This window comes from Oncorhynchus gorbuscha, linkage group LG02 (genome assembly GCF_021184085.1).
Source record: "Oncorhynchus gorbuscha isolate QuinsamMale2020 ecotype Even-year linkage group LG02, OgorEven_v1.0, whole genome shotgun sequence".
Lineage (NCBI taxonomy): Eukaryota > Metazoa > Chordata > Actinopteri > Salmoniformes > Salmonidae > Oncorhynchus > Oncorhynchus gorbuscha.
In genome coordinates, this window is record NC_060174.1 from 57,448,262 (window position 1) to 57,472,754 (window position 24,493).

At 44.3% G+C, this 24,493-nt stretch overlaps 1 protein-coding gene across 14 annotated transcripts in view; it reads left to right on the plus strand.

Annotated features, from left to right (window-relative positions):
- The window catches only part of phldb1a (pleckstrin homology-like domain, family B, member 1a), a 99,844-nt gene that overhangs the window by 38,257 nt on the left and 37,094 nt on the right, over positions 1-24,493 (plus strand). For all 14 annotated transcript variants that reach the window (XM_046314224.1, XM_046314242.1, XM_046314275.1 and 11 more), the window contains 2 exons: positions 5,280-5,405; positions 13,785-15,013. In XM_046314224.1, coding sequence (XP_046170180.1) covers positions 5,280-5,405; positions 13,785-15,013 — 1,355 coding nt within the window. The remainder of the gene's footprint in view (positions 1-5,279; positions 5,406-13,784; positions 15,014-24,493) is intronic.

The following is a 24,493-nucleotide window of genomic DNA, read 5'->3' on the forward strand; positions in this document are numbered from 1 at the left end:
GATGGAGAGGTCTTGGAGGGGGCAGCCATCCCTGGGAGGAAGAGCAGCTCCGTCTTGTTGAGTTTGATGTGGTTGCCAGACATCTAAGATGAGATATCTGCCAGGCACACAGAGATGTGTGTCACCACCTGGGTGTCAGAAGGGAGGAATGATAAAAATAGTTAAGTGTCATCTACATAGCAATGATAGGAGAGACCATGTAAAGATATGACAGAGCCGAGTGACTTGGTGTGCAGAGAGAAGAGGAGAGGGCCTAGAGCTGAGCCCTGGGGGACACCGGTAGTGAGAGTACATAGTGATGACACAGATCCTCGCCACGTCACCTGGTAAATGTGCTGAGCCTGAGACGCCCATCTCTGAGAGGGGTAGGATCTGATGGTTCACAGTGTCAAAGGCAGTGTATAGATCTGGGAGGATGAGAACAGAGGAGAGAGCTTTGGCAGTGGGGAGAGCATCCGTGACACAGAGAATAGCAGTCTCGGTTGAGTGACTCATCTTGAAGCCTGACTGTTTAGGGTAAAGAAAATCGTTTTCAGAGATAGTGAGAGAGTTGGTCAGAGACAGCACCCTCAAGTGTTTTGGAAAGAAAAGAAATAAAGGATACTGGTCTGTAGTTTTTTTTCCGTCAGAGGAGTCGAATGTTGTTTTTTTGAGGAAGGGAGTGACTCGGTCCATTTTGAAGTCAGAGGGGACGCAGCCAGTGGTCAGGGATGAGTTGATGAGGAAAGTGAGGAATGAGAGAAGGTCTCAAGAGATGGTCTGGAGAAGGGAGGAGGGGATGGGGTCGGCAGGCAAGTTGCCAAGCATTTTATCAATGTTATATGTCACATTAGTACATTGTTATTTACAGTATGTCTTGCATATGTTTTAACCTTGTGTTGTCTATGTGTGTCATTCATTTAATTAAATTATATTTTAATACAAACCTTGGCTGTCATCTCCTACATGACGCGATCATCTCTGTTCCTTGACTCATTCCCTCAGCACATTGGCACATTCGAGGGCGCCGAGTGCACTTGCCTTGGTGCTCTGTAGGGTCCTGGCGACTGCTTCACAGGGCCCGAACAGTGCTTCACTACACAGCTGAGCGCCTGTTTGTGTAGTCACTCGATTTTTGCTCTCGTTTCCCCTTGACACTCTTGCCATCCTTCAGTATGTTGAGTGTGGAGAGGAGAGTGCTGCAGACAAGCGAGATGGCTTTTGTGTGCATGCACCTCCTGGTTGGACACAGACCTAGGATATTGGTCACTACTTCTTCCACACCAAAAAGAGACTTGCACAACTGTTTACGCTTGTGTGATTCCCTTATGACGTCTGCCACGCCCTGCACAAAGTTCAGTGTGTCAGACACAAGGCTTACCTTGCGCAAAACGTCTTGCAAAACCAGATCCAGTGAATGGTTACTACAGTGCACACACTGCACATGGACCCTGGACATGCCTCTTTCAGTCGAGTCTGCACACCTGAAAAATGGTTTGACATGCTTGCTCCATCAAAGCAATATCCCTGGAACCGTTCCATGGGAATGTTTAACGACGCAAGAAGATGTCCTTCACACACAAGAACAGATTTTCAGCCGTAGAGTCGGGGGCTTTGTAAAACCCCCAAAACTCAGTTTGACACCAGGTTCTGGTTGACGTACTGGAGATTGTTCCATAGTGCACACGTCAGTGGTGACACCATCAGTCAGGCCATAGAAGAGACACTGATATGCGAGACACAATCACCCTCTGTACGGCGTGAGCCAGTTGTTGAATAATCTCATTCTGTATCGTGTCCCACATTCAATTGTCTCTCCTGAGAACCCATTCCTGTTCCTTTGGTAGATTGTAAATGGGTTCTATCATCAACTTGTAAAGCACACCGTCACGAGTTTTGTCACCCCTGAAAGGAACAACAGCTTTGTTCCTGGCAATGCACCGTTCTGTAACAGCCATATCTGAAACCTGTAATCCGCTCAAACATTTTCCTCACTGATAACATTTCTCTTCACTGTTTTAATGCATGTGAAGCAAAGCACTCATTCATCTTCCTAAACATAATGCAGCCACTGACATTTTGCCAATCAACCTGACTTAAAAGCACAGGAGAAGTTTTCCGTTCCAAATTGCCTCCCTGGGGAAGGCAGTCATCCTTCAGCTGTTATGGCTGATTAGCTAGCTTAGCCTTGGGTGCCGGAATGCAGTAGGCCTAGCATGCTCCTCTGCCTGGGGTCGGGCTAACGTGGAGCTCTTGCAGTTGGTGGAGTTAGCATCTTGCTCCATGGAGGCTATGGTTTCTGTGCCAGTCACATTACTGGTGGCTTACTGCTGCAGGTACTAGATGCAGCAGACCCACGGATTTCATCTGTTAGGGCTGCTGTGATGGCAGTTTTTTTTGGTTGGCTAGTACCAGGATTGAAGAAATCTGAAATGATTTCTGATACATTTTTGATTGACCTTGATCTTGTAAATGCTAACTGCTAGCCTACAGGAAGGAATGAAACAGAAAACTTCAACATCACGGTAGTGCATTGTCAGTGATTGGTTGTAGCTTACAGTATAAAGATTTGATTAAAAATATATATTTCTCTCCCCTACCCCAATCCCATTATAAATTATATCAATAATGCAATGGACATTTTTGGAAAAAAAATGTTTTGGTGCAACAACACAAATTCTGACACCTCTTCTGCAGGGGGTGCTGCCGTTTTGCCATTTCACCACAACTTGATGACATCAAGACAACTTGCGGGCAGTGGGTTCAGAAAAACAACATAAAAACTGTATAACAACAAATGTATATATATATATATATATACTGTATACCACCACCTAAAAGGGCACTTGGCAAGTGGGAAGGCAAAGGGAACATGTGCTTTGCAGAGGTAGACTCTATATGTGTGTGGGAGTCAACCATTTTAAGGGTGAAATTTAACAATATACTTTAAGCTACTCACCTGTTGTTCATCTCTCTCTCTCTCTCTCTGCCTGCTATTCATCTGGCTTGTTCCTAGAATGTATGTGCTGTTCTTGTTATCGTTAAAACATCTCCCCTTTGACCCTTTCACCCTGGATCTGGACCACCACGTGCTGTCACCCTAGCTCCCTCCCTTCACACCTGTCCGAGAGTGTGGTTCACATTCCACTGTTTTTGTGTCAATACAGTAGATTGTCACTAGCGCTAAGGAACATTTTGACCGGGATCCTCTGACCAACCAAATGTTGGCTAACAAATATTTATTGTGCCATATTGTATTTTCAGGTATTTTTATTTATTTTTAAGTTCATTTGTAAATATAAGAGCAGTGTGTAACAGGGAATCCTAACCATTCAACCAATACATTGATTAGTGACCTTTCAGAATTTACGGGACGTGGTACTAAGATGAATTTGTGGGAGAGTTATACTTTTTCAATTTCAGCCCGGGAAGGGTTTAGTATTTTTTTTATAGTATTGTATTTTTTTCTCAGTGTTTCTGAATGAATTGCTTATTAAATCTCAATGTGTGCTCAATGCCTCCCATCATTTCTGATCCTTTGCTGGGTGCGCAATATCACGTGTGTGCGCCTAATCATTTAGTGTGGTCTCAATCAAGTGAGCCATAGGCTATACGATGTGCATTAGTGGAGAAGCACATGGTAAAGTCATATTTATAAGACAATTTCCTAAATATGACAGGCTATTAACATCAAAATTGCTACGTTGCATGTAATGCTTTTGAGACGAGGAAGAGTTTCTCAAACGGCATATCTAAGGCTCTGTTCTAAAATATATTTTGCTTAGGGGAGTCATCCATTTTAATTTTTTTGTGGTACAATTTTCTCCATGTACCACTTATTATAAATAAAGCACAGTCCCTTAGGTCTACATGACATTATGTAATTTCTCTCTCTGTGATTTTGTGTTGGCTGAGACTTGTCCTACACAGCATCTCCTAACATGTTACCTCAGACAGTCTATAGATTTACGACTCCCTCGCTCTCTGTTTCTCTCTGTTTCTCTCTGTTTCTCTCTCTCTCTCTCTCTCTCTCTCTCTCTCTCTCTCTCTCTCTCTCTCTCTCTCTCTCTCTCTCTCTCTCTCTCTCTCTCTCTCTCTCTCTCTCTCTCTCTCTCTCTCTCTCTCTCTCTCTTTCTCACTCTCTCTTTCACTGATTGTTCTGCTCACACAGCCAGGGACATTTTCATAATTAAATGGCCTTTAGAAGTCATAACTCACCACGAGGTGTCTATCCTCCACTGAAACACACCTGGCTGAGATTGATTAATCAGCTCTTTACTCACTACAATGTCACCAGCCAGCCCCGAGGTCTGAGTGGTCTGAGTGGTGTGAGTCAGAGACAATGACTGTGTATGAAGGAGTCGGAGATGACGAGAAGAGTATGAATAGAAACAAGGACTAAGCTTCGTCATTCTGTTTTGATATAGGTTTGTGTGTGAGGTGTGTGGAAAGCTTAAAAATGCAGCGCTGGCTATCTATATCTATCATGATGGATGTGAACCACAACTGGAAGTACTAGCTTGACTCTCAGATGCATAGAGCCAGGAGAAGTAGTAGACTAAGGACTGGATTAAATCCGTAGCTCTTCAGCGGTGTTGCGCTGTTGAAATGTAAAAGTAATTTTCGATTGAGCCGAAAATTATGCAGCGTTTACCGTGAATTAAGTCTCTGCAATTGCGGAAACATGGCCTATAAATATCAATCAAGCTACAACGCTGATGTTGGATGCTGTGTAGTTTGTCCAGTCCTAAGTGGTTTGAAAAGCACAGCACTGAAATATGCCCTCCTGACCTGAAGAACATGGTGTTACTTTGATTACAGTACATGTAATAGAGGTGGTATAGGATAGGCTCTTGTTTGTGGTAACAGGGAAAGTATCAGGCACTCTGGCCAGTGACTGCAGAAGTGAACAAAGGGACATAATATGGTGCTTTAGCTGTTTTCACAACACCGTTGTCAAGTTTTCATGTAAAATGATTCATTATTTTCTCCCCCAATCTTATGTTCTTATCTGCCTTCAGCAGTCTTCGTTTCCAGAGTGCTCCTGACCCACTGTGGTGTCGGGCCACTGTTTCATGTAGGGCAACCCTATCAAACTTAAATACCTAGCAAGCAAGCATAGATCGGATCATTGTCGTTTTGGCAAACGTGTTTCACAGGTGACAAATTTCCATTTCACCCATAGAAATCCTATTTAATTCCTAATTCTATGGTTCCACCACCATTGGGAATGCATGTTAACACAGTCTTGGAAGCCTAACCTTCCATCTCCTACAGTAGTCCTTCTTTTGTCCCTCCAGGGTGCATGCTGTGTTTTGGTCAGTCAGCCTTTTTCCGCTTCAACCACCCAGAAGAGGCCCTCAGAATGAAGAGCATGCTGCCTGGAGGAAGCCAGGGGCCCAGCGCCTACAAGAGCCATCACACAGGTAACCATCACACCACACCAACTCACATCACACTACACTACACAGCATGCTGCCTGGAGGGAGCCAGGGGCCCAGTGCCTACAAGACCCACCACACAGGTAACCATCACATAGGAACCACACAGGTAATGATAGAGCAGGTGTACTCAACTCTTATTTGAGAAGGTCCGGTAAAAACACATTTAGTAGGTGGCAAAGATCCGGATGGATGTTTTCATTTATTGGCATAGTAACAATAAACGTCTCGCAATCCATGCAACCCCAAACTGTTCAAACTGCTCACACCCCTCTTGTTGGACATTTTAAATCTCACTTCCTGCAATTCTACACATTTTGCCATGGAGCGGAAAGAACAGTTATGTTCAGTTTTCTAAGCTAATTTGCTGCAATTCTATACATTATACAATGGCTTATGTGTGTTCATTCACCTGAGTGACTCAACAAAATCAAATGGTGGTCCCCTGGGGGTTGAGGCCCCTGGGCACGTATTCTGGCCATGACAACTACAAGATTTAGATTGTTAAATTAAGCTAACAAGCTATCTAACAAGTGTCACTGTTCCAGACTCAGATGTTCTGTTAGCTGGTTACAATATCTACAGAGCAGATAGATTGGGTAGAGGAGGAGGTATTGCCATTCAGTGGGGCAAAAACGTATTTAGTCAGCCACCAATTGTGCAAGTTCTCCCACTTAAAAATATGAGGCCTGTAATTTTCATCATAGGTACACTTCAACTATTACAGACAAAATTAGAAGAAAAATCCAGAAAATCACATTGTAGGATTTTTAATGAATTTATTTGCAAATGATGGTGGAAAATAAGTTTTTGGTCACCTACAAACAAGTAAGATTTCTGGCTCTCACAGACCTGTAACTTCTTCTTTAAGAGGCTGCTCTGTCCTCCACTCGTTACCTGTTTGAACTTGTTATCAGTATAAAAGACACCTGTCCACAACCTCAAACAGTCACACTCCAAACTCCACTATGGCCAAGACCAAAGAGCTGTCAAAGGACACCAGAAACAAAATTGTAGACCTGCACCAGGCTGGGAAGACTGAATGTGCAATAGGTAAGCAGCTTGGTTTGATGAAATCAACTGTGGGAGCAATTATTAGGAAATGGAAGACATACAAGACCACTGATAATCTCCCTCGATCTGGGGCTTCACGCAAGATCTCACCCAGTGGGGTCAAACTGAACACAAGAACGGTGAGCAAAAATCCCAGAACCACACGGGGGGACCTAGTGAATGACCTGCAGAGAGCTGGGACCAAAGTAACAAAGCCTACCATCAGTAACACACTACGCTGCCAGGGACTCAAATCCTGCAGTGCCAGACGTGTCCCCCAGCTTAAGCCAGTACATGTCCAGGCCAGTCTGAAGTTTGCTAGAGAGCATTTGGATGATCCAGAAGAAGATTGGGAGAATGCCATATATATATGATCCCAAACACACCGCCCGGGCAACGAAGGAGTGACTTCATGAGAAGCATTTCAAGGCCCTGGAGTGGCCTAGCCAGTCTCCAGATCTCAACTCCATAGAACATCTTTGGAGGGTGTTGAAAGTCCGTGTTGCCCAGCAACAGCCCCAAAACATTACTGCTCTAGAGGAGATCTGCATGGAGGAATGGGCCAAAATACCAGCAACAGTGTGTGAAAACCTTGTGAAGACTTACAGAAAATGTTGGACTTCTGTCATTGCCAACATAGGGTATATAAAATGTATTGAGATAAACTTTTGTTATTGACCAAATACTTATTTTCCACCATAATTTGCAAATAAATTCATTAAAAATCCTACAATGTGATTTTCTGGATTATTTTTTCTCATTGTGTCTGTCATAGTTGAAGTGTACCTATGATGAAAATTACAGGCCTCTCTCATCTTTTTAAGAAGGGAGAACTTGCACAATTGGTGGCTGACTAAATAATTTTTTGCCCCACTGTATATACACTACCTGTTAAAAGTTTTAGAATACCTACTCATTCAAGGGTTTTTCTTTATTTTTTACTATTTACTACATTATAGAATAATAGTAAAGACATCAACACTATGAAATAACACATATAGAATCATGTAGTAACCAAAAAAGTGTTCAACAAATCAAAATATATTTTAGATTTGAGATTCTTCAAGTAGCCACCCTTTGCCTTGATGACAGCTTTGCACATTCTTGGCATTCTTTCAACCAGCTTCACGAGGAATCCTTTTCCAACAGTCTTGAATGAGTTCCCACATATGCTGAGCACTTGTTGGCTGCGTTTCCTTCACTCTGTCCAACTCATCCCAAACCATCTCAATTGGGTTGAGGTCGGGTGATTGTGGAGGCCAGGTCATCTGATGCAGCACTCTGTCACTCTCCTTGGTCAAATAGCCCTTACACAGCCTGGAGGCGTGTTTTTGGTCATTGTCCTGAAAAACAAATGATAGTCCCACTAAGCTTAAAGTGGATGGGATGACGTATCACTGCAGAATTCTGTGGTAGCCATGCTGGTTAAGTGTGCCTTGAATTCTAAACAAATCACAGACAGTGTCACCAGCAAAGCACCCCACACCATCACACCTCCTCCATGCTTCATGGTGGGAACCACCTACTCTGTGTCTCACAAAGACAAGGTAGTTGGAACCAAAAATCTCAAATTTGGACTCATCAGACCAAAGGACAGATTTCCACCGGTCTAATGTCCATTGCTCATGTTTCTTGGCCCAAGCAAGTCTATTATAATTATTGGTGTCCTTTAGTAGTGGTTTCTTTGCAGCAATTCGACCACGAAGGCCTGATTCATGCAGCCTCCTCTGAACAGTTGATGTTGAGATGTGTCTGTTACTTGAACTCTGTGAATAATTTATTTGGGCTGCACCTGAGGTGCAGTTAACTCTATTGAACTTATCCTCTGCAGCAGAGGTAGCTGTGGGTCTTCCTTTCCTGTGGCGGTCCTCTAGAGATCCAGTTTCAACATAGAGCTTGATGGTTTTTGAGACTGCACTTGAAGGAACTTTCAAAGTTCTTGACATTTTCTGGATTGACTGACTTTCATGTCTTAAAGTAATGATGGACTGTCGTTTCTCTTGCTTATTTGAGCTGTTCTTGCCATAATATGGACTTGGTCTTTTACCAAATAGGGCTATCTTCTGTATACCACCCATACCTTGTCACAACACAACTGATTGGCTGAAACGCATTAACCTCTCTAGGGTTTGTGGGACACTAGCGTCCCACCTGGCCAACATCCAGTGAGATTGCAGAGCGCCAAATTCAAATACAGAAATACTCATTATAAAAATTCAGAAAAGATACAACTATTTTACATAGGTTTAAAGATTAACTTCTTGTGAATCCAACCACGGTGTCAGACTTCAAAAATGCTTTACGGCAAAAGCATACCTTACAATTATTTGAGAACATAGCCCAGCAGACAAATCATTATAAACAGTAACCAGCCAAGTAGAAGAATTACACAAGTCAGAAATAGAGATAAAATGAATCACTCACCTTTGATGATCTTCATATGATTGCACTCAGACATTCATTTATTCAATAAAAGTTCATTTTGTTCGTTAGTCTCTCTTTATATCCGAAAACCTCTGTTTTGTTTGCGTGTTTTCTTCAGTAATCCACAGGCTCAAATGCAGTCACAACAGGCAGACAAAAAGTGTATCCGTAAAGTTCATAGAAGCATGTCAAACGATGTTTATATTCAACCCTCAGGTGTTTTTTTAGCCTAAATAATCTATAATATTTCAACCGGACAATAACGTCGTCAATATAAAAGGTAAACAAGAAAGGCACTCTCTCGGGATTGCTCATGAAAAAGCTCTGTGACACGGCAGGGTCCACTCATTCAGACTGCTCTTCCTCATTTTTCAGAATACAAGCCTGAAACAATTTCTAACGACTGTTGACACCTCGTGGAAGGCATAGGAACTGCAATTTGAGTCCTAAATCAATGGATACTGTAATGGCATTGAATAGAAAAAAAATCCAACTTCCTGAATGGATTTTTCTCAGGTTTTTGCCTGCCAAATCAGTTCTGTTATACTCACAGACATTATTTTAACAGTTTTGGAAACTTTAGAGCGTTTTCTTTAATTTGGGCACGCTGCCCCCTACCCTAGAGAAGTTAAGAAGGAAAGAAATTCCCCAAATTTAGCAGACACACTTATCCAGAGCAACTTAGTTTGTGCATTCATCTGAAGATGAATGCACAGCTCGGTGGGACAACCATATGTCACAGGCATAGTAAGTATACTTTTCCTCAATAAAGTAGCTATCAGCAAAATCAGAGTAGGAAAAGGGGGAAGGGGGAGACAAGAGCAAGTGTTGGTTCAGAAAAGTGTGGTGAGGGGGGGGGACTCTGCTGTCCTAGCTTTAGGGGAAGCTGGTTCAACCATTGGGGTGCCAGGACAGAGAAGTGCTTGGACTGGGCTGAGGGGAGCTGCCCTCCTGTAGGGTTGGGGGGGGCAAGAGACTAGAGGTGGCAGAACGGAGTGCTCCTGCCGGAAGCAGTAGCAGCAGAAACAGCAGTAACAACAACCAACAATAACAAAAGGATGGAAATAGTGCCAGGACCATCATCACAAGAGATGAGTCAATCGGCGGCTTGAGGATGTCCTACTTCACCATTAATGGCATCGTCCAATTTAATTTTAAAAAGTAATTGGCAATACAGCTAGCTATGAAGAACCTAGCAAGCTAAACTGGTTAAGCGCTAACTCACTAACACCCCTAACATCACTAACAACTAATTCAATTATTGTAATCTTTTTTTTTACTTGTGTTTTTGTAAAAACAAAACATGTTTTACATTGATGGAACATATTTTTTATGCCATTATTATAGGCTTAGTCAAAAAAACAATCACAGATCTGAGTTATCTTGTTGCAGGTGTGTTGGACACAATGCAACAACTTAAAAGAAAAGAGAAACAAACACACTGCTCTTGTTATATTAATGCAATACATTTTGTATGCCATCATCTACACTGTAGATAGCTAAGCCTTATAGCCTACAAACTAGCTGTCGCTAGTGCTGTCAAATAGTCCCACGCGTGCAATCAAGGGATGTGCTACTTTGATGAGTGAAGAACCTTAGCAAGCATGCATAGTGTTCGAAACAAACAACTGGATCCATAGATATAGAACAAAAATAATGAAAGACTGGGTCACGTCTCTGGCATGTATGAATTTACTTATCAAAATGAAAATATCAATGAAAATATGTAATTTCTATTCCAGTAAATGTGTGCTTTAGTATTGTTTCTTTGGCAGCTGTGGTATAATCAAATAACATTTTATTGGTGGCAGATGCTAATGCGAGTGTAGCGAAATGCTTGTGCTTCAAGTTCCGACAAGGCAGTAATATCTAACGAGTAATCTAACAAATTCACAACAACTACCTTATACACACAAATGTAAGGGATGAATAAGAATATGTACATATAAATATATGGATGAGCAATGGCTGTGCGGCATAGGCAAGATGCAGTAGATGGTATAGTGCAGTATATACATATGAGATGAGTGATGTCGGATATGTAAACATTATTAAAGTGGTGTTATTTAAAGTGACTAATTATAGGCATAGGCAAGATGCAGTAGATGGTTTAGAACAGTATATACATATGCGATGAGTAATGTAGGATATTTAAGGTGACTAGTGATACCTTTATTAAGTCCATTTATTAAAGTGGACAGAGATTTGAGTCTGTATGTTGACAGCAGCCTCTCTATGTTAGTGATGGCTGTTTAACAGTCTGATGGCCTTGAGAGAGAAGCTGTTTTTCAGTCTCTCGGTCCCAGCTTTGATGCACCTGTACTGACCTCGCCTTCTGTGGACCTATTGGGGCGGTAAGCAAATTGGAGTGTGTCTAGGTAAAAAGTATCAAATTTGACTTTTCTGTTTTAAAATGCCTGTGTCTCAGGTAGGGTGGAGGTGATATGCTCCTTGACTAGTCTCTCAAAGCACTTCATGATGACATAAGTGAGTGCAACGGGGCAGTAGTCATTTAGTTCAGTTACCTTAGCTTTCTTGGGAACAGGAACAATGGTGGCTATCTTGAGGCATGTGGGGACAACAGACTTGGATAGGGATTGATTGAATATGTCCGTAAACACACCAGGCAGCTGGTCTGCGCATGCTCTGAGGACGCGGCTATTGATGCCGTCTGGGCCGGCAGCCTTGCGAGGGTTAACACATTTGAAATGTTTAACTCACGTTGGCCACGGAGAAGGAGAGCCCATGGGCTTTGGTAGCGGGCCATGTCAGTGGCACTGTATTGTCATCAAAGCGAGCAAAGAAGTTGTTTAATTTGTCTGGAAGCAAGACATCGATGTCTGCGACAGGGCTGGTTTTCTTTTTGTAATCTGTGATTGGCTGTTAGACCCTGCCACATACGTCTCCTGTTTGAGCCGTTGAATTGCGACTCTACTTTGTCTCTATGCTAACGCTTTACTTGTTTCATTGCCTTGCGGAAGGAATAGCTGCACTCTTTGTATTCGGTCATGTTTCCAGTCGCCTTGCCATGTTTTGAAGCAGTGGTTTGCTCTTTCAGTTTTGCGTGAATGCTGCCATCAATCCACGGTTTCTGGTTAGGAAATGTTTTAAAAATTCACAGTGGGTACGACATCTCCGATGCACTTGCTAATAAACTCGGGCACCGAGTCAGCGTATGCATCAATGTTTTTGTCTGAGGTTATCCAGAACATATCCCAGTCCACGTGATCGAAGGAATCCTGAAGCGTGGAATCCGATTGGTCAGACCAGCGTTGGACGGACCTGAGCACGGGCGTTTCCTGTTTTATTTTCTGTCTATAGGCTGGGAGCAACAAAATGGAGTCATGGTCAGATTTGCCGAAGGCAGGGCAGGACTTTGTATGCATCGCGGAAGTTAGAGTAGCAATGATCCAGAATGCTAGCAGCCCGTGTCACGCATTCGATATGGTGATAGAATTTAGGAAGTCTCGTTCTCAGGTTAGCTTTGTTAAAATCCCGGCTACAATAAATGCAGCCTCAGGATGTATGGTTTCCAGTGAAGTCCAGTGAAGTTCTTTCAGGGCCGACGAGGTGTCTGCTTGGGGGGTGGATATACACGGCTGTGACTATAATCGAAGAGAAATCTCTTGGAAGATAATGCGGTCGGCATTGATTATAAGGAGTTCTAGGTCAGGTGAACAAAAGGACTTAAGTTTCTGTATGTTGGTGTGATTACACCATGAGTCGTTAATCATAAGGCATACACCCCCTTCCCTTCTTCTTACCAGAGAGATATTTGTTTCTGTCGGAGTGATACATGAAGGGTGCCTGTAACCACTCTGACAACATATCCCGAGTGAGCCATGTCTCTCTGGAAGGCAACTCGTGCCCTAATTTCGTCCACCTTGATATCTAGAGATTGGACATGCTCGGGAGCGGTGGATGGTGTGCTCTCCTTCTGAGTGTGACCAGTAAGCCGCTCCGGCTGCCTCTCCTGTTTTGGGTCGGCCTCCGGGATAAGATCCCATGTCCAGTGTGGAGGTCCGAACAAAGGATCCGCTTCAGGAAAGACATATTCTTGGTTGTAATGTTGGTAAGTTGTAATTACTTTTACATCCAATAGATCTTCTCGGCTGTATGGAATAACACTTGAGATTTCCTGGTGATTTCCGGTGCTAACAATGTAAGAAATAATACATAAAAACAATCACTGCATAGTTTCCTAAGGACCTGAAGCGAGGCGACCATCTCTGTCGGCGTCACCTTGCAATCGTATAAGCGGGATAAAACCCTCCACACTGTACATTACCTTGGAAATAATTAACTCTGCGGAGGGACTCCACTCCGAATCGTCCCACTGTGTTGTCCATTATTCCTAAGGTAATGTACAGAATGTCGGCTTTTATGCCTTACTTATTTATACTATAGGGACTTTTTGTACCCTCTATACACTTTATTGTGTCTTAATTCTGGCCCTGTGCTGATGATGTCTCTTGGCCTGTGCTGTGGGTGGTGCTGACTGAGAATCCATTCTCCTCTGACCTTAGTGCTGCAGCTGGTCTGAGAGCCACACCCGATCGTGTGTGTGTGTGTGTGTGTGTGAGAGAGTGTGAGTGAGAACCACACTTTCCTGTCTGGGCCCAGTGAGATTGAAGTAGAGAGTGTTTAAATTTAGCAGCCCCAGATCCCTATAGGATTACAGCACACACAGCTGAGAAACAAAACTTACAACACACACAGGGTGTTGCCACAGTAGCCAATACTGGATGTTTTAGTAGGCTATAAAATACTTTTGGGTGTGTCCGTCTGTCTGTCTCTCAATCATTGTTGATGTGTGTAGACTACTTTAGAAACATACAGTATATACCTTTAAAACACTGACTGGTTCCTTTTCCTGTCTTACCATAGACTCCCACACGGTGCTGAATGGGAACCACCAGCCTGCCTCCCATGAGAGGACCCGTTCCGGCTCTGGCCCACACCCAGGCCCCCTGACCAGCACCATAGAGAGGGACCTCCAGGACATCATGGATTCTCTGGTGATGGATGACCCCCAGTCCTCCGGGAAGCTGTCCCACCACCCCATCCCTCAGTCCCCCCTCTCCCCCATGCTGAATGGGGGAGGACGTTACCTGCTCTACCCTCCCACCAGCCCTGGGGCCATGTCCATGGGCTCCAGCTATGAGAACGTCTCCCCGCCCGGCCCCTTCTCCCCGCTCTCCTCTCCTCTGTCGGCTGCCAGTAGTGATGCTTTCCCGGGGCCTGGTACTCCTCCAGTGCCTGCCCGCTCCTCCAGCTACACCCTCACTACCCAGAACCCTGTCACCCAGCCACGTACCACCCCTCCTGGGGGCTACAGTGGACCTGCTGATGTGCAGAGGGTCCCGGAGAGCCCCAGGCCTATGAGGAGGGCCCTAGCGGAGTCCTTGCCAAGCCCCACTGCTTCCCGTAGAGGTGTGGGTCAGGACAGCCCAGTAGGCAGTTCAGAGACTCCTAGAGCAGTACATGGACCATCTCACATCCCAGTCTCCAGCGCCAGACTAAACTCTAAGTTCTCTGGATGTCAGGCATCCATGGCCCCCTCCAGCCCTAGGGTGAGGGTGGGTGGCTTAGGCTCTCGTCCTCCCAGCCCACAGCACCCCTTCCAGGCCCAGTCCCACACAGACAGCCCTCAGCAGACACGTAGGACCCCAGAGCCCTCTGGACCCTCCAGCCTGAGGGAGCTACCCCCTCCCAGCCCCTCCATGTCTCGTAGAGGGGCTTCTCCAGCACAGGGATCCCTCCAGGATAGGGGGCTGCGAGCCAGGAGTCCCTCTCCCACCTCCGGGGGAGGCAGGCAGCAGAAGGGCAGCCCGGGTATCGCCATTACCCCAGCCTTGGGCTCTCTGTCTGGGTCTGGGACAGGAACTGGGCCCTCTCCTCTTACGAGCCCACAGGGACAGAGGAAGAAGTCTGGTAGTGCTGGGGCCACCAGGGACCCAGCTGGAGCATCTAGGGACCCCAAGGGGCCTATACGGCCCCGGACCCGGGAACGCAAGAACAGCATCTCAGAGATCAGTGACAACGAGGATGAGCTGCTGGAGTACCACCGCTGGCAGAGAGAGGAGAGACTCCGCGAACAGGAGATGGAGAAGCTGGTGAGTATTCAGGTGTGTGTGTGTGTGGGTGGGTGTGTGGGTGTGTGTGTGATAGCTGTGTTTTTGTTTGTGTGTGGAGGTGGGCGGCTATATGTGCTCAGAGGAGTTCTATAAAGAGGGGGTGGTGTCTATATGTGCTGGGTGGGTGTTCCAGTCTAGAGGAAGCTTGCCTTGAAATTGACTGCTGCTCCCCCGCTCCTGTGTTGGGTATATATGGCAGTCAGGGAGACACCCACGCCCTTAGCACATGGACTTTCAGACTCCCTAAGGAATTTACACAAGCATGTCACTCTGATTGCATCCCAAATGACACCCTATTCCCTACAGTGGGCTCCAAAATCACTGGCACCCCTGACTGGCAATGCACAAACAATACTTTAAAAAATATAAATTATATAATTACAGAGAGAAACTCAAAATACCAACATGTGAGAAATAGTGTACTTTATTGATGTTTCAATGGCGTCCACCAAAATAATGTATTGATTTAATTAAACATCTATGTCCTCTAAATCAAGGTTTCACAATTAATGGCACTCTTAAAGATGATTGTAAACATCTATCAACATTATTGTAAATTGTAAACATCTGCCAAAATTACACCAGGAATTAAATTCCACTTATTTATGTTTACCTTAGTCTTAAGGAACTATATTGTGCCATTACATCCCTTCCTGTTTCACTAGGGTATACAAATGAGGTAACATGCATGCAATATCCCTTCAACATCCAACACCATGAAGAAAACAATTGAACTGGCAGTTCAAAAGAGACTGATGGCTGTAGACCTTCATAAATCTGGTAGTGGCTACAAGCAGATCCACAAACGATTGAATATACCACTGAGCACTGTCAGGGCAATTATTTTAAAAAATCAAAAGATAAGGAACAGTTGAGAACCTCATGGGTAGAGGACGCAAGGATAGGGAGGAGGATGGTGAGAGAAGCAACAAAATCCCCAAGAATCACTGTGAAAGAATTGCAGGCCTTGGTGGCATCTTGGGGTCATCAGGTTTCAAAAAGAACCATCAGATAGGCTCTTTGGAAGCGCTTGGAGTTTCCTAAACGTCATTTAAATTATGACTGGAAGAAGATGATCTGGTCAGATGAGACCACAATTGAACGTTTTGGTCAGATACAGCATCGGCATGTTTGGCATCGAAACAGAGATGCATTCCAGGAGAGGCACCTCATACCCACGGTGAAATATGGTGGTGGGTCAAATATGTTTTGGGGCTGTTTTAATTTCAGATCTCCAGGGGCACTGATTAAGATTGATGACAGAATGAATACCACCAAGTACCAGTCAATTTTGGCTGACAATCAGGTTGCCTCTGCCAGAAGACTGTGACTTGGCCGTAGGTGGACTTTCCAACAAGACAATGACCCCGAACATACCTCAAGATCCACACAGAAATGGTTCTTTGTCAACAAAATTAATGTTCTGCCATGGCCATCTCAGTCGCCGGACCTCAATCCAATCGAAAACCTGTGGGCTGAGTTGAAGAGGGAAGTTAATAAGTGCAAACCCCAAAAATGGGAAGGATCTTGAAAGGATCTGAATAGAGAAAGGGTCCAAAGTATTGTTTGTGCATTGCCAGTAATTTTGGAGCCCACTGTATATAGTGCACTACTTTGGACCAGAGCTCTAAGGGCCCTGGTCAAAGGTAGCTCACTTTTTAGGGAATAGGGTGCTATTAGGGAATAGGGTGCACGCACGCGCACGCGCACGCGCACACACACACACACACACACACACACACACACACACACACACACACACACACACACACACACACACACACACACACACACACACACACACACACACACACACACACACACACACACACACACACACACACACACACACACACACACACACACACACACACACACACACACACACACACACACAGCTCAGGGATCTGGGTTCATGCTCCTGGCAGATAGCAGCTGATGAGACCACAGGGGGGGGGGGGGGACGCTATTTCTGGAGCCAAGAAGTCTCTGGGAACAAACAGGACAGTTATTGACAGCATTTTGCAATAAGCATGGGAGAGAGCCAGAGAGGGGGCAGAGTGTTCGCATGTATGGAAGAAAGGTCAGTGTGGTCAGAGCTGTGAGTTGGGAGGGAATGTGTCAGGGGCCTCATTTATGAACTTTGCATACGTACAAAATATACCCCAAAACTTGCGTGTGTCAATTTTCACGCAAAAGTTGCCATTTATAAAAAACGGAACTTGACATGAGAAAGTGCTTATCTTACCACAAACTTTAGACAATTCGTACACACAATATCTAATGGTTGAAGTTTTGCATTACAAGCATGTATTTTGTGAAAATAGGTTATATGATGACACCCTTATGCATAAAAAAGGAAAATATAGTAACAAGATGCAAACATTTGCCGTTCGCGAAATGAGCTAAAATATTTGTATTTTATCTTTGCAATCTAAAAGAATTACAAATAGGAATATATTTCATATGAATGTATTTAATTTCAAATCAAATCAAATCCAATTTTATTTGTCACATACACATGGTTAGCAGATGTTAATGCGAGTGTAGCGAAATGCTTGTGCTTCTAGTTCCGACAATGCAGTGATAACCAACAAGTAATCTAACTAACATTTCCAAAACTACTGTCTTATACACAGTGTAAGGGGATAAAGAATATGTACATAAGGATATATGAATGAATGATGGTACAGGGCAGCATACAGTATGGTATTGAGTACAGTATATACATATGATATGAGTATGTAGACAAAGTAAACAAAGTGGCATAGTTAAAGTGGCTAGTGATACATGTATTACATAAGGATGCAGTCGATGATATAGAGTACAGTATATACGTATGCATATGAGATGAATAATGTAGGGTAAGTAACATTATATAAGGTAGCATTGTTTAAAGTGGCTAGTGATATATTTAAATCATTTCCCATCAATTCCCATTATTAAAGTGGCTGGAGTTGGGTCAGTGACAATGACAGTGTGTTGGCAGCAGCCACTCAATGTTAGTGGTGGCTGTTTAACAGTCTGATGGCCTTGAGATAGAAGCTGTTTTTCAGTCTCTCGGTCCCAGCTTTGATGCACCTGTACTGACCTCGCCTTCTGGATGATAGCGGGGTGAACAGGCAGTGGCTCGGGTGGTTGATGTCCTTGATGATCTTTATGGCCTTCCTGTAACATCGGGTGGTGTAGGTGTCCTGGAGGGCAGGTAGTTTGCCCCCGGTGATGCGTTGTGCAGACCTCACTACCCTCTGGAGAGCCTTACGGTTGAGGGCGGAGCAGTTGCTGTACCAGGCGGTGATACAGCCCGCCAGGATGCTCTCGATTGTGCATCTGTAGAAGTTTGTGAGTGCTTTTGGTGACAAGCCGAATTTTCAACCTCAGGAGGCTGAAGAGGCGCTGCTGCGCCCTTCTTCACGACGCTGTCAGTGTGAGTGGACCAATTCAGTTTGCCTGTGATGTGTCTGTGATGTGTATGCCGAGGAACTTAAAACTTGCTACCCTCTCCACTACTGTTCCATCGATGTGGATAGGGGGGTGTTCCCTCTGCTGTTTCCTGAAGTCCACAATCATCTCCTTAGTTTTGTTGACGTTGAGTGTGAGGTTATTTTCCTGACACCACACTCCGAGGGCCCTCACTTCCTCCCTGTAGGCAGTCTTGTCGTTGTTGGTAATCAAGCCTACCACTGTTGTGTCGTCCGCAAACTTGATGATTGAGTTGGAGGCGTGCGTGGCCACGCAGTCGTGGGTGAACAGGGAGTACAGGAGAGGGCTCAGAATGCACCCTTGTGGGGCCCCCGTGTTGAGGATCAGCGGGGAGGAGATGTTGTTGCCTACCCTCACCGCCTGGGGGCGGCCCGTCAGGAAGTCCAGTACCCAGTTGCACAGGGCGGGGTCAAGACCCAGGGTCTCGAGCTTGATGACGAGCTTGGAGGGTACTATGGTGTTGAATGCCGAGCTGTAGTCGATGAACAGCATTCTCACATAGGTATTCCTCTTGTCCAGGTGGGTTCGGGCAGTGTGCAGTGTGGTTGAGATTGCGTCGTCTGTGGACCTATTTGGGCGGTAAGCAAATTGGAGTGGGTCTAGCGTGTCAGGTAGGGTGGAGGTGATATGGTCCTTGACTAGTCTCTCAAAGCACTTCATGATGACGGAAGTGAGTGCTACGGGGCGGTAGTTGTTTAGCTCAGTTACCTTAGCTTTCTTGGGAACAGGAACAATGGTGGCCCTCTTGAAGCATGTGGGAACAGCAGACTGGTATAGGGATTGATTGAATATGTCCGTAAACACACCGGCCAGCTGGTCTGCGCATGCTCTGAGGGCGCGGCTGGGGATGACGTCTGGGCCTGCAGCCTTGCGAGGGTTAACACGTTTAAATGTCTTACTCACCTCGGCTGCAGTGAAGGAGAGACCGCATGTTTTCGTTGCAGGCCGTGTCAGTGGCACTGTATTGCCCTCAAAGCGGGCAAAAAAGTTATTTAGTCTGCCTGGGAGCAAGACATCCTGGTCCGTGACTGGGCTGGGTTTCTTCTTGTAGTCCGTGATTGACTGTAGACCCTGCCACATGCCTCTTGTGTCTAAGCCGTTGAATTGAGATTCTACTTTGTCTCTGTACTGACGCTTAGCTTGTTTAATAGCCTTGCGGAGGGAATAGCTGCATTGTTTATATTCGGTCATGTTACCAGACACCTTGCCCTGATTAAAAGCAGTGGTTTGCGCTTTCAGTTTCACGCGAATGCTGCCATCAATCCACGGTTTCTGGTTAGGGAATGTTTTTATCGTTGCTATGGGAACGACATCTTCAACGCACGTTCTAATGAACTCGCACACCGAATCAGCGTATTCGTCAATATTTTTATCTGACGCAATACGAAACATGTCCCAGTCCACGTGATGGAAGCAGTCTTGGAGTGTGGAGTCAGCTTGGTCGGACCAGCGTTGGACAGACCTCAGCGTGGGAGCCTGTTTTTTAAGTTTCTGTCTGTAGACAGGGATCAACAAAATGGAGTCGTGGTAAGCTTTTCCGAAAGGGGGGCGGGGCAGGGCCTTATATGCGTCGCGAAAGTTAGAGTAACAATGATCCAAGGTTTTACCACCCCTGGTTGCGCAATCGATATGCTGATAAAATTTAGGGAGTCTTGTTTTCAGATTAGCTTTGTTAAAATCCCCAGCTACAATGAATGCAGCCTCCGGATAAATGGTTTCCAGTTTGCAAAGAGTTAAATAAAGTTCGTTCAGAGCCATCGATGTGTCTGCTTCGGGGGGGATATATACGGCTGTGATTATAATCGAAGAGAATTCTCTTGGTAGATAATGCGGTCTACATTTGATTGTGAGGAATTCTAAATCAGGTGAACAGAAGGATTTGAGTTCCTGTATGTTTCTTTCATCACACCATGTCTCGTTAGTCATGAGGCATATGCTCCCGCCACTCTTCTTACCAGAATGATGTTTGTTTCTGTCCGCGCGATGCGTGGAGAAACCCGTTGGCTGCACCGCCCCGGATAGCGTCTTCCCAGTGAGCCATGTTTCGGTGAAGCAGAGGACATTACAGTCTCTGATGTCCCTCTGGAATGCTACTCTTGCTCGGATTTCATCAACCTTTTTGTCAAGAGACTGGACATTGGCAAGAAGAATGCTAGGTAGTGGTGCGCGATGTGCCCGTGTCCTGAGTCTGGCCATCTCTGTCAGCGCTGGAAGTTTCCATTAACATTTACAGAATAAATTCCTCACCTTTTCTGACTGTGATGGTTTCAAATAAAATAATACAGTGGGGCAAAAAAGTATTTAGTCAGCCACCAATTGTGCAAGTTCTCCCACTTAAAAAGATGAGAGAGGCCTATAATTTTCATCATAGGTACACTTCAACTATGACAGGCAAAATGAGAAAAAAAATCCAGAAAATCACATTGTAGGATTTTTTAATGAATTTATTTGCAAATTATGGTGGAAAATAAGTATTAGCTCCTTAACAGCTTCTAACCACAAGCCGTAAGACTGCTGAACAATTAATCAAATGGCCACCCAGACTATTTGCACTGACACCCCCACTTCTTTTTACACCGAGAGAAAGAATGAAAAAATAATCATTTGATTTAATGGCATAATTGCGTCATTTTTCCCCCTTGTTTATTCATTCCCAGGAGCGGAAAAAAATAGAAATAAATTATATTAAACATTAAATATAAAATCGAACAGCTATTGATTTGAATATATTGTGGCTGAAATGTTAATGCCAGCTTTTTCAGATTTACAAGCTCTTAATTATCAATGCATAGTCACTTTACCCCTACCTACATGTACAAATTACCTCAACTAACCTGTACCCTCGCACATTGACTCGGTAACGGTACCCTATGTATATAAACTCAGCAGAAAAGGAAACGGCCCTGTCTTTCAAAGATAATCCTTAAAATCCAAATCACTTCACAGATCTTCATTGTAAAGGGTTTAAACACTGTTTCCCATGCTTGTTCAATGAACCATAAACAATTAATGAACATGCACCTGTGGAACGGTCGATAAGACACGGACAGCTTACAGACGGTAGGCAATTAAGGTCATAGTTGTGAAAACTTAGGACACTAAAGAGGCCTTTCTACTGACTCTGAAAAATACCAAAAGAAAGATGCCCAGGGTCCCTGCTCATCTGTGTGAATGTGCTTTAGGCATGCTGCAAGGAGGCATGAGGACAGCAGATATGGCCAGGGCAATAAATTGTAATGTCCGTACTATGAGACGCCTAAGACAGCGCTACAGGGAGACTGGAGGGACACCTGATCGTCCTCGCAGTGGCAGACCACGTGTAACAATACCTGCACAGGATCGGTACTTCCGAATATCACACCTGCAGGACAGGTACAGGATGGCAACAACAACTGACCGAGGTACATCAGGAACGCACAATCCCTCCATCAGTGCTCAGACTGTCCGCAATAGGCTGAGAGAGGCTGGACTGAGGGCTTGTAGGCCTGTTGTAAGGCAGGTCCTCACCAGACATCACCGGCAACAATGTTGCCTATGGGCACAAACCTACTGTCGCTGGACCACACAGGACTGGCAAAAAGTGCTCTTCACTGATGAATCGCGGTTTTGTCTCACCAGGGGTGATGGTCGGATTTGCATTTATCGTCAAAGGAATGAGTGTTATAACGACGCCTGTACTCTGGAGCAGGATCGATTTGGAGGTGGAGGGTCCGTCATGGTCTGCGGCGGTGTTTCACAGCATCATCGGACTGAGCTTGTTGTTATAGCAAGCAATCTCAATGCTGTGTGTTACAGGGAAGACATCCTCCTTCCTCATGTGGTACCCTTCCTGCAGGCTCATCCTAACATGGCCCTCCAGCATGACAATGCCACCAGCCATACTGCTCGTTCTGTGCGTGATTTCCTGCAAGACAGGAATGTCAATGTTCTGCCATTGCCAGCGAAGAGCCCGGATCTCAATCCCATTGAGCACATCTGGGACCTGTTAGATCGGAGGTTGAGGGATAGGGCCATTCTCCCCAGAAATGTCCTGGAACTTGCAGGTGTTGTTCTGGGAAAGTGGGGTAACATCTCACAGCAAGAAGTGGCAAATCTGGTGCAGTCCATGAGGAGGAGATGCACTGCAGTACATAATGCAGCCGGTGGCCACACCAGATACTGACTGTTACTTTTGATTTTGACTCCCCCATTGGACACATTATTCCATTTCTGTTAGTCACATGTCTGTGGAATTTGTTCAGTTTATGTCTCAGTTTTTGAATCTAGTTATGTTCATACAAATATTTACACAAGTTTGCTGAAAATAAATAGTTTAGCTTCTTTATTGTTATTCTATTGTTCTTTAAAAACATTTTTTAAATTTTTTCACTTTATTTAGTAAATATTTTTACTATATTTTTTTACTATATTTTACTATATTTTCTATATTTGTTTTTACTATATTTTCTATATTTTCTGAAAACAGTGTTGTTTGCAGTGTTGGTTAATGGCTTGTAAGTAAGCATTTCACTCTAAGGTCACTACACCTGTTGTATTCGGCGCATGTGACAAATAAAGTTTGATTTGATACAACAAGGATACTATTCGTCCCATCTCTCATTTAATTGGAACTAAATAGATAGATAAGCTATTTCAAGTATTTTGCTCTATGCGATCCGGAGCATGATTCAAAAAATAGGCAACAGGAGATCTTAAAGGAATACTTCCGGATTTTGGCAATGAGTCAGAAACTCGGGAATACCATTTGTATGTCTCTACGTGCTGTGTGAAGGGAGTTGCTAACTAGTACTAGCGCAATTGCTAACTAGTGTTAGCGCAATGACTGGAAGTTTACAGGTTTCTGCTAGCATGCTAGCCAATACCCATCTGCTACGGTGCTGATGGTCTGTCTATCTGTGTTTCTGTGTCTGTGTGTGTGTCTGTGTGTGCATGCATGTGTATGTAATCGCGAGTTGATCAGATATCCAAATTCTTTACACAAGATTACACTTATCCTCATAATGTTATTTTATGAGTAAGAGAGATAAAGAGAAATGCGGGGAGAAGGATAAGATAACAAAGCTAAAAGGATCAGAGCGAGAGAGCGAGAGAGAGAGAGCTTTTATGTTGTCCTCTCTCCTGTGCTGTCAGTGAGGTAATGTGGGTCATGGTGTATCTGTGATCTAATTCCCAGAAAGAGTAGGGGCAGAGCAGCCCATAGAAATTGAATTGCTAAAATGGAAAAAGACCCTCAGACCACAGCAATTTGACTGTACAGTCACAGCGCTGACTGAAAATAGAGCCAGTCTGAAAGACAAGTCCGCTCACTCAACAGTCTTAACTAACTCAAAGATATCCAGTTTCCAGCAGAGCCATAGATAGAGATTGGTTTCTGTTGTAGATTTAGGCCATTATCAGAGGCCCATACCTTTGTACTGTATCTGTATCTGTTCCTGGTTTACCCCGGCCTACCCTGGCTGTTTGACTGTTGTTGCCTTTGGAACTGTTTGTAGTTTAGGCTACTCACCATCAGGGGGCAACCAAGTACCATATCCTTGAACCTACAAACATGGAGGAATTTTTAGAGTAGGATTAACTGGTGCGAGGAAGGTTATTAATTGTACCTGTTACTAGATATAGTGATGTCAGTTCAGCCTGCTCTCTTTGTGTCATGCTGTGGTTCTTTGGTAGACTGACTGCCGACATCTCTTTTTACATTTTTTATCATATTCACTTTGGGATTAACAGATCCTTCTTCCAAGACTGGAATGAATGACACAAAGAACAAACTGGCAGTTACCTTTCTCACTGTTCCACTGTACAACAGTTGGGAGTCTTGTTGCTGTTGTTAACCTCTGAATCCACTCTTAAGGAATTTGACTTTAGGACCCTATGTAAATGCAATCAAAATATGTAATATCCTGACAAAAAGGCTGAGTGTTCCACGCTAAGCCATAAGGAATGTCTGAATTTTTGTAGATACTTAGAAAGTATATT